This window comes from Castanea sativa, chromosome 7 (assembly GCF_040712315.1).
Source record: "Castanea sativa cultivar Marrone di Chiusa Pesio chromosome 7, ASM4071231v1".
NCBI lineage: Eukaryota > Viridiplantae > Streptophyta > Magnoliopsida > Fagales > Fagaceae > Castanea > Castanea sativa.
The window spans coordinates 9,299,775-9,310,890 of NC_134019.1; the positions used below are offsets into that span (position 1 = coordinate 9,299,775).

At 37.3% G+C, this 11,116-nt stretch overlaps 2 protein-coding genes across 2 annotated transcripts; both read right to left on the bottom strand.

Moving 5' to 3' along the window:
- On the bottom strand, positions 1 to 870 carry LOC142643930 (uncharacterized). The gene has a single exon (XM_075818638.1). The coding sequence runs from the start codon at positions 868 to 870 to the stop codon at positions 1 to 3; it is 870 nt and encodes a 289-aa protein (XP_075674753.1).
- A 5,431-nt stretch (positions 871 to 6,301) lies between these two features.
- LOC142644691 (disease resistance protein RPP13-like) lies at positions 6,302 to 10,110 on the bottom strand. Its single transcript, XM_075819268.1, has 2 exons — positions 6,829 to 10,110; positions 6,302 to 6,455 (listed from the first exon to the last, which is right to left on the bottom strand). The coding sequence occupies exons 1-2, from the start codon at positions 9,994 to 9,996 to the stop codon at positions 6,399 to 6,401; spliced, it is 3,225 nt and encodes a 1,074-aa protein (XP_075675383.1). The 5' UTR covers positions 9,997 to 10,110; the 3' UTR covers positions 6,302 to 6,398.
- Between the last annotated feature and the right edge of the window lie 1,006 nt (positions 10,111 to 11,116).

Sequence of the window (11,116 nt, forward strand, 5' to 3'; positions counted from 1 at the left end):
CTATCTTAGAATCACTTCAGCTATTGCATGGCTGCGTGAAATTTGAAAGTGATCAGTTAAGCCAAAATGCGCCATTAGAAGCCATACATGAGTGAGAAGCTCTCCTCCTCGTCTCAGCTGCTGAGCATGAAGTCTTCCTTTACATTGGCTAGCAGCATGACCCAACATTTCCAGCCAAACATCTTTAATTATTTTCCATTTCTCCTCGCCTTCACCTAATGCTGAAGCAAGCTTACATGCATAAAATATTACATTATTGCTTCTATCCCTTCTACTTCTATCCCTTCCTCCAACTGTTAGCATGATGTCGGTTTTCACTGTTCTCAATGTCTTTGAAGCTTCCACCTCGTCTCCAACTGATTTGCCAGCATGTTCTTCAATGAAGTGTCCGACATCTTTATAAATGTCCCGGAACTTGATATTTCCCATACCAATTGGTAACATATTAGGATGCCTTACTAGAAGGTAGAGCATATATCGCGATAGGTAATTGCATCTTCGGCGCTCTAAACCTATTGCACTTCTTTCATCTTTTGGGGATTGTGTACCTTCTTCAGAAAACCCTGTATCAATGTCATCCGACTTTATGTAATCTTGGAAGAAGCAAATTTCTGTAGCAAGGTGCCAAATAAGGATGCTTTGGTCAAACCCTTTCTCAACAGTCCAAGCAAGATCCTCACGTTTATACCTTTCAAGTGTGCAGCCTCCCCTACGACCATACAAAGCTTTAAGATCTGTGTCATAATTATTCACTTCTGCCCAATCCCTTACATCCTTGATCCCCCAAAAGATTAAATTTTTTGTATCATCAACGTCTTGTTGAGGAATATGATGCGGTTGGATCTTAAGCCTTTCAACAATGCGTAACATCTTCAGGATGCCATAGTAGGGTAAGGGTGCTTTTCCTAGGGAAAAACTTAGCAGACTGAACTGACTAATGGAATTTGACCAGCTGCGTCTTTTATATTTAGGTCGTAAAGTACTATGAATGACTTTTAAGAAAGTTGGTTTCTTATGCTTAATTAACCAATAAGCGGTCTGGTCGGAGAGAAGTAGTTCCCTAAATGCATATAACTCCAAAAGAAGAGCGACTACCAACAATACCAAAGTTATGATAAAGTCAATCCTGGAGTGATGATGTCCCTCCTTGAGGGTGACAAATAGCACCAATACAGTCAAAGTGATAAGGATTCCAACAATTCGTCGTGCAATGCCCCAAGGAGAATAGATTGCGTTTGCCTTGGTGTACAATAAATCATATATAAACCCAAGTTCAATCTCAATAACCTTGAAAGCCTGTTTAGAAGACAGCCTTTTAAAGATTTCTCTACTTGCATATCTGTTAAATTATAAATGAAAAAAAATGAAATATTTAGAGATTGAAGCAGAGAGCGAAAGCAATAATCCACAACAGAAAGCTAAAGCTATTAATAGCTACATTTTTACTATTTCGAATTATGCATTATAAGAACTTAACATATGGCCTATTGAGGCTATTGATTATGCTTGAATCAAGTATAATTGATATGCCTTAATCCTTATGAAATATGTGCATATACTTACCGATCCTGGAAGCCAAGAATGAGATCTGCAAAGAGACGTTTGACCATCTCAAGCAAGCTGTAGGCCTTAATAAGTAAGTCATCTGCATGAGGAAAAGACCCATTTAATGTTGTACCAGCTAAATGATGTGGCATCTCAACCTCAAAAACCTGATATGTTGTGAGATGGTACCCCTCATACAGCTTCAGTTTACATTTCTCCATTATTGTAGAATCATTGGTAGGGACATCTGGAATTGAGTCTCTAAATGTTTTTTCACTTGCCCAGTAAAGAACCCACACTCTTTCGCAGTATTTGACAAGCCCAACTAAGAACATCACAATAAAAAGTAGGGAAAGACGAGAGCTTGTACAGGCCGTGACCCAAATGTACACTGTAGCAATTGCTTGGATAACCACTCCCAGTGAGTGCCTTTTCCATAACTCGTTGTCTTCCAAGGAATAAGCAGTAATGGTGTCGGTGCCACCTAGGTGCAATAGCAAAAGGGGTGCCCAAAATGTTTTTAGCTCATACTTTGCATCAACTAAACCACAGGCATTGTGGACATCTCTTAGATCTTTTGATATAATGCCAGCAGCCATTAAAGCTATTGAGTCAGCGAGTAAGTAGGTTGACCAAACAATAAATCTGATCCAAGTTCCGGCAATATATTTTCTGCGATTGCCCAGAATGACTAGAATTATTTGGGTGGTGAGACTAAGTAGAATCAACCCTCGTAGCTCCCATTCTGTCCACAGATTCCTCCAACTTGGCGGAACCGCCAACATTAACCTCTTCTTCTTGATAAACATTATACTGCTAACAACTGAAAATTTATATGCATATTATGAAACGTGGGAAAAAAAAAAAAAAAAACCAAACAATCAAACTCATTCAATATTCTAGTGCTACTCCAAAGTGATTAGCAGTCAACAAATTACAGGTTCACTTACAGACACGACAAAACTTACGTGTTGAGGTAGTAAATCATGGTAATGCTTATAAATTTAAAGTTAATTAAGGGGATAATTTGTAAATATAAACACAATTAATAAAATGCTGGCTGGCGGCTGCTACTCTTCAAAGTTGGCTAAATTACTAGAGTACCTGTTGGGATCAGCACCATTGGCAATTTTGCTTCCAAGTGAAGTAGGTACTTTCAGTTTGTCTGTGATTGTATGTATGGCCGTAGTGCTAGAGAGAGAGAGAGAGAGAGAGAGAGAGAGAGGAGGGCTCCAAAAGATTCTTTTGAAGACATCTGTTATTGGATGTAATAAATAACGAGAAGATAACAGTTTTGTTTTTATTGTTTTTTTTTTTTGTCTTTTTCGCTTTTGTAATCTAGAAGATAAAAAGTTCATGAAGGCTCGTCTATTATTTACTTTTTTTCTTTTAAAACTAGGAAAAATACCTCTAAGAGGAAATTTATTTTATTAAAAACTTACTATTTGAACTCAACAACTAAAAATTACCAATTAAGAGAGAAAAAAACTAAAAAGTAGTACTTTTTTTTGGTTACAAGGTGAATAGTTTGTTGTTATTAACAATTATTTTTTGGAACCCAACAATTAGTTGTTCAATTCTTTTTTGTAGGGGTCAGTTCTTATTTTTTGGAGAGGCCAACTATTAATTTTAGAGTATAATATTTTGAAAAATTGCAGAATATATATACATTATAAAGTTTTTTAAAAATATTGGGGGCCATGGCCCCCCTATTGGTAAGTGTAGCTCCGCCCCTCAATGAGTTCTAATTGGAATTAAACTCTCCCTGACCAGCCCTATACAAGAACAGCCACCTTCACCATTAATCTATTGCTCGCGGTTGATTAATTAATCCCAGACGGTAAATTTTCTTACGCATCAAAGGCAAGATAAAAGGTTGCTGCAATATAAGTTTCTTTGAAGGCTCTCATATTCTTAAGTGCCTTGATCTAGCTTATAAGAAATTTCCTTGCGTTGTGGAACATCAGGATAAATTATGCACATCTATTGATATCCTTACATCTATTTCTTTGATCTTGTATCACAGGCAACTTTTTGTTTTGATAATTTCTTGGCATAATTGCTACCTTGATGCCAAATAATAATTACATACGTGAGGATATTTAGGATGTCCTTGAATAGATATTCCACCATGCAAGAATTTTTATTTTTTTACTTCCAATTGTGTAATCCGACCTGCTTTCCTTACATGATGAGCATAATTCATCCTTTGACTCACTTTTTAGTGACGCTTAACAAAAAGAGGCATTTGCTTCAATTAAGGAAAAAAGTATGGAGTAAACTTAAAGGATGGAAGGAAAAGATGATGTGTCAAGCTTGTAGAAAAATTTTGCTTAAAGCAGTTGTACAATCCAATATATGCTTGCTTAAAGCAGTTGTACAATCCAATATATATGCTATGGGATGCTTCCTGCTTCCTTCTTTCGAAAGGGCTCTTTAAAGAGCAGACTTTGGTGGGGTCAAAAGTCACAAGAAAAGAAAATACACGAGCTGAGTTGGCCTAAAGTTTGTATGCCTAAGATAATGGGAGGAATTGGTTTTCGGAATCTTCACCCATTTAATTTACCCATGTTGGTTAAACAAGGATAGAGATTATACAAGAATATGCACTCATTGTTCTACCAGGTCTACAAATCTCATTATTTCCCTAATACATCAATCTAGATGCTACATTACCAAAATATGGAAGCTTGGCATGGACAATCATAGCTGTAGCAAGATTTGTCTTAGAGAATGGATTAAGATGGCAAGTAGGACTAGAAATAGGATTTGAATTTGGCAAGATCTGTGGCTCCTAATAAGTCATTTATTGTTGGCTTAATTTAGTGACAAAATTTGTTTGTATTGCATTTTATGTTATTTATTTTCTGGGGTTTAATGTAATTTGCGTAGATGTACTTGAGCCTCTCCCTTAACCATGGAAAACTACATCAACTAGGGATTTAACCTAGAGGCGACCTGCCTAGCACATGAGATCCACGTGGCAGGTGGTCTGGATGAGAATGTAGACTTGCATCTCATGGCCCACATGCGACTTTAGGGCGTGACCAGGTCACGAGTTGGATGAACTCTGTACTTTGCATTTTGGACTGCACCTATCCAATGCACATTTGCCAGCACAGGCACAGTTGTGAGGCATGGCAGAAGGCTTCTAATAAGGGTGATAAAAACCCTAGAAAACCATAAGAAAGATATCCAAGAGAAGCCTCTAGAGTGTATGAAGAGAGAAAATTATTTTGCTTTGAGAAAATCAATCCAACCTCTCTTTTCCATCTACTTCATTGTATTGATTGAGATATTGTAGACACTTTTCTCACCCATAAACATAGACCTCGTAAGTGAGAGAAGCTTTTGGAAACTTGAGAAGCCCCATTCAAATCCAATCTTCATTGGTAGGTTTTTTCATTGGTGCTTCAATGGAGGGTCTCCAGTAACCTAGAAATAGCAAAGATTCGGAGCAGTCAGTTGCTAGCTAGAGCTTATAAGAGGGCTCAAGTCCATGTAGGCGTTTGGGCTTGGAGGGTTCTTAGTGTCCTAATGTACTATAACTATCTTATTTAGTGGAGATTTTCGACGAGTGGCTGGGGGAGAGGTTTTTACGCCTAGAGCTCGGGTTTTTATGCTCAAGGCTTGGTGTTAAGTGTGGTTTGCTTGCTTTTTCCTTTATTTTCATTGCTTTACTATATTGCCATGTTTTGTATAGTGTAGTTAGTTGTGCTTGGAATTTGGCTAAACCACATACACTTGAACTAATTTGATTAGTTTTGGATTAACATTGTTTTAGCCATAAAAAGCATGCTTTAGGGTTCTAAATACTTGCTACGATTATTTTAGCATATTTCAGCTCCCAACCTCATCATCTTTTAAATTGGCGACCTAACAATGGAAATAGTGGATAACCTCATTGATTGATCAAATATTTCTTCCCCATGAAGCTAGTGGTAATTAAATCTATCTCATTGAGTGATGGACCAGTACAAGACATCACATACACATGCACCGGTCAATTCTCGATCAAAAGTGCATATAAAATGATCCAGATCCAACAACTTAATTCCTCTCGCAGCCAACATCAAACCACCACTCGCAAAGTAACTGTATTTGGAAATCAAAACCTTCATTTGGCTTGATCAGGGCTTGATCTTGCTTCCGTAGCAAAAACTGCTACAGCCCATGCTATAAAATCTAGCAAAATTTATTGTTTTGCGGTCAAAATTAATATTTTTGGTTGGAGGTGTCTCCTCTAGCTTGAACTGTATTGTTTCTAATGTATAGTTTTTGTTGTTGAATGAAATTCTATCGTTTATCCGTTAAAAAAAAGTTAGCTGAAATCAATTAAAATCAACTTTTTAAATAATTAGATGGTGAAGCAACAAAAACCATGAATACATTTAAAACACCATATCGACACCATCAATGGAAACCAAAACCCTAAAAATTACAACTCAACATCTGGCTGGCAAGTTGTTTACTACGGCTGCGCAAACGTGATCGTTAGACTCCGTGTTCAAGACCATTGTATTGAAGTCTTCAACCATAAAAGCAACCTCTCCATCTCCTTTCTTTTGAATCGAAAGGACTTTGTCATTAGTTAAGAAATTAACCCAAGAAATCAACGCTTAATCAACCATTCCTCAAATTTTCATCTAGAATACCAATATCATTTATAAGAATTCATGGATCAGGCCGAAATTTAAACATAAGTTGGTCTGCTGATTCAAATATGAATTTATAACCCACATACGGCAACAAAAAAAAAAAAAGTTTTGCTTCTTGCTTCACAATTCTACTCAACTAAACACACCCATACAGCCTTAAATCACATCAAATGCCAACTGTCCACCTCCTTTCCTTTACTTGCTTGCGGGGGATGCATCTGGCCTTTTCTGTTCTAGCATAAGGAATGGATCCTGCAATTTGAAATATGTGAAAGAAACGTAATACTGATTACAATCCCCAAATCATATTCAACAGAATTAAGACAACCTAGAATAAGTAACAAGACAGGAAACAAAACAATCAGGTTGGTGAAATTTGCAAATTGCAAGATATCAATTCCATCTTAAGACCCATCAAAATGATTTACTGACAATGAAAAATTCTAGTTATGATGAGTTTTCTTTGTTTTCAATTTGATCAGATTTTTCACTTAGGCTAAACACCTGAAAATGAGAAACATTTTTTGGAAAAACGTTTTAGGTCCAAATATAGAAGAAAAGTAAAAAGAAAAGCTATTGAACTTATTGATAATGCAGATGGATATACGTTTAGAAGAAAGCTTACATCCAAGGGAGAAAAGTCCCACTTGTTCGTGAGTAATATGTCTTTGCCCAACTTTCTTCTAACATCTGCTACAAAATCCTCTGGCATTTTCGTTAAAATCAATTCCTTCAAGGAAGCCAGCTTCTCTAATCCGTCTGAAGTTTTCAGTTTTTCGCAACCTCTAATTTCTAATTCTACAAGATTGGGCATGGCACCTTCCTCAACCTTCCACTCCTCTAGTTTCTCTAGCATCCACATTTTCATGACACGAAGTTTAGGAAAGTGCCTGGCAAGACAACTGATTTTCGACCCTACATAAGAGCAAGCAAAAAGCCTGAGAACATTCAGCTGAGGCAGCAGCTTCCCTAGCACTGGCATTGGATCATTTTCTAGTTTTGACATAGACAATGTAAGAGTTCTGAGGTTTTGGGGAAGGTTATCTATGGCATCACTTATCACTCCAAACAAATATAAGTTTGAGAGAGACTGATGTCCCTTCATAGGCTCCAACGCAAGGTCTAGAGGTTGGCCAAATGGGTCTCTTGATTTCAACCTTAAGGTTTGGAGGCTGGCAATTTGTGAGATACACTCTGCTGTTCGCTTTGCTGATTTTGAATGGCATGTCAGTTCCAATTTCCTAACGTTGATGAACATTTTCAGACCATTTATCATGGGGCTTTTAGCACCAATATGTAGCGCTGTTAATATCTGTAGGTTGGGTAAAGACTCTTTTGGTGGTTTCCAAATGGACATCTCGTTAATATAGAGATGCCGCAGCCTCTTGGCCTTCCAAATGGAACATGGCAAAGTAATTATATTAGTATATTTCAAATCTAAAGTTTCTAGACATGGTAGATCCCCAATTGATGCTGGACATGAGTCAAGACCAGTCCATCGTAAGCCTATGTACCTTAAATTCTGCAACTTGCTGAGTTTCGCAGGTAGCAAAGGTTTGTAGACACCCTCTAGATCAAGTACCTTGAACAGAACATAACCTCTTTTATTGATCATTGTTTTAAGAAACGTACCAATTCCACTGTTGGATGCATCTTGCTTCTGGGAGTTGAAAGAAACATAGGAACATAGTTGTCGGATGTGACCTTTTGAAGTAGACGACTCCACACCAAATTGATCTGCAAGCCTTCGAATGTAAAGCTCAGGTGAATCAGCAAATGTGCAATTCGACTTGCAGTGGTGGACATGAAGAAATCCTATGTCCATAGCTTTTGGCACAAAAGCATCGTAGAGAAAGCTTGGCAAACGACACGTTTTGGGGCTTCCATCTGACTTCCATCTTGCTATTTCAATCATGTTTCTACACACTAGCTCTTCAAAATATTTCTTGGCTTCACATTCAGGGTTAAGTTCATTAGGTAAGAATTGAAGAAATTCCTCCGCAAGCCACAATTGTAACAACCTCCTTATTGGGATCTCATAAGCTTTAGGAAACAGAGCCAAATAGAGGAAACAAGGCCTTAAAACAGATGGTAATTGATGAAAGCTATAATCAACGATTTTTAAGAGAGGTGATTGACTCTCACTTCGTTGTGCAAGTGCAAGATTAATTGCTCTTGACCAATCCTTAAACTCTATAGCTGATAAAACCCCTCCCAGTAGCACAATTGCTAGAGGCAAACCGTTACATACTTTCAGAATGTCCACCTTGATGTTGTCTAATTTGGTATTATATTCTTGTCTGCCAACCTTCTTCAAGAACAATTTCCAACTCTTCTCCTCAGACAATGGACCTAATTTGAGCGGAGAACTCCAAGGATCAGCTTTGATTGCTACATTTGAGTTGCGAGTGATGAGAATGACTCTGCTTCCATTCACCGTGTCTGCAAAGGGACGGACAAGCTTGAGCCAAACATCAACAGTTTGGACGTCATCCAAGACTATTAAAAACCTATGCTCCATCAAAAATTTGAAAAGCATATCAGATAGTTCTTTCTCGCTCATAAACTCCAAGTCCTTCAATACAATTCTAGGAAGCTGTTTTAGTATGAGGAGCAAGAGATCCTTATATTCAAGATCTCCGAAAACATGGAGCCACACTCGCCACGGGAATTGCTGCCGAATATCGAGTCTATTATAAACATTCCTTGCTAAAGCAGTCTTGCCAATTGCTTCTTCACCCATGACTGAAATCACGCGGAGACTTTCATCATCGGGATTGATCAGTCGAGATACAAGCTCCTCCACCGAATCTTCACGTCCAACGATAAGTACATCCAAATCCTGATCAATTAATGGCCATATTTCGAGCGGAGAACTCCGAGGATCAACTTGGAATGCCACTTTTAAGTTTCGAGTAGTGAGAATAACTCTACTTCCATTGACAGCACCGGCTAAAAGACGGACAAGCTTGAGCAAAACATCAACAGTTTGGACATCATCCAAAACTATAAGAAAATTATGCTCCATTGAAAACTGTAAAAGCGCATCAGACAGTTCTTTCTCACTCATAGTTTCTACTGAGTTACTCGATACACTTCTAGGAAGCTGTTTTAGTATAGCGACTAAGAAATCTTTATATTCAAGATCTCCGGAAACAACAAGCCAGGCTCGCCACTCAAAATGCTGCTGAATATCTAGTCTATCATAAACATCCTTTGCCAAATATGTCTTTCCAAGTGCTTCTTTGCTAACTAGTGAAATGACACGAAGACTTACCTCATCATCGTTGATTAGTCGAGCTACAAGCTCCTCTTTGACATCGACAAGGTGGTGGTGGTGGCGGCAGATTTGTCCTTCACGTATTTCAGAAATTGAATCAGTCTTGTCTCCCAGAGCCAGAGGCTGGCCTTGCGGCTTTCCAATTTCTGTGGATACAGCTCTCACGCCCTGCACCAACTTCTTCATTTTGTAGCAGAACTGTAGCTGACTCCATGGTGAAAATGGCAATGGCATTTCAATTTTAATGAGACCCTTTTGTCTCCTTTGTAGGATGAAACTTTCAGTGAAGTACTCTGCAGAGTAAATAGTGCGCAGAAGTGAGGCCTCCATTGAAGTTCTGTTACTGGTATTCTCATGGTTTGGCTTCGCAGCTTTGAGGAGGCACAAAATCTTTTCTAGTTCGTTGGCAGCAGTAACTACACGATTTCTAAGTCCTGGCAAGGTAAATCTTTCCTCTTCAAGCAGCTTCTGTAATTTCCTCAGTAAAATTGAAACGGGTACTTCAGTCGCCATAATTTCTTTCAATCTCCGCTCCTTTCTCACAACTCACAAGTCACAATTGGGGTTGGTGGGAAGAAGACAACTGTAGACCAAATGGATGACTGAGATAGAATTATGACAAGACAACCGAAGATCAATTGTGGGCAAAAGGCTATTATGTATCCGGTGTACCTCTCTCAGAACATGTGATGCGAGAGGCTTGGTGTATACACCATAAATATGATATACCTTTCTCCAGTTGTGGATCATCCACCATAGTGGAAATCATATCATATTATATCACATTATATACTTTATAATAAAAGTTGAACTTAAAAGTCATGGTTGCATCAAATATATGCACCAAATTACAGTTTGTTCCCTAGCCTTTGTGAGTGTTTGCTTCTCAAAATTTTGCCAACTGGATGCACCAATTAATTTTTTAGATTAAAACAACAGTCTAATTGTACTTATCAAATGCTTAATTGTTGATGTATATCATTTTTTTTTTTCCTTATGTTTTGTTCAAATCAAGTTCTTCTTTGTTTCTCTGGATAAAATAACAAAACACGCGTAGGCTACGTTTTGTATGCATTTTTTTTCCTACTTTTGTTTTTTATTTTTAACATTAACTGTGAAATTTTTTTCCTAATACATATATTTTTCCTAATAATCCCCTTCTCTCATAATTCCTAGATTGATTAGAAATCTAATTTCCTCGCAATCGAAAAGTCTCTCTCTCTATAAAGAGTTTTTTTAAGTGTATTATTATCAATGGCGGCTTTAAGAATGTTTCTCAAGGTGTTCTTAGGTGGGCTTGCTTTGTTACAAATTTTTTTTTCTTCAGATTCTCTGTTACAATTTTTTCTTTTTTAGATTTTAGTTCAATTTTTTTTTTAACTTTTTCTTTTTGCTTGAAAGCAATGTTATGAATACCATTTTGGACCCTGTTTTGGTTTGTTTAGTGGAACGGAATATTTCGGTACTGATCTATTTCAACGTACCGTTTCAGGGGTGTTTGGGTTTCTTAAAAAAAAATTAAAAATAATATATATTTATATTTTCTTATACAACATAAAATTATTGATTCAAATAAGTAAACCTCAAATAAAAAAAATTATTTAGTTTTTTTTTTTTGACACTCATATCATTT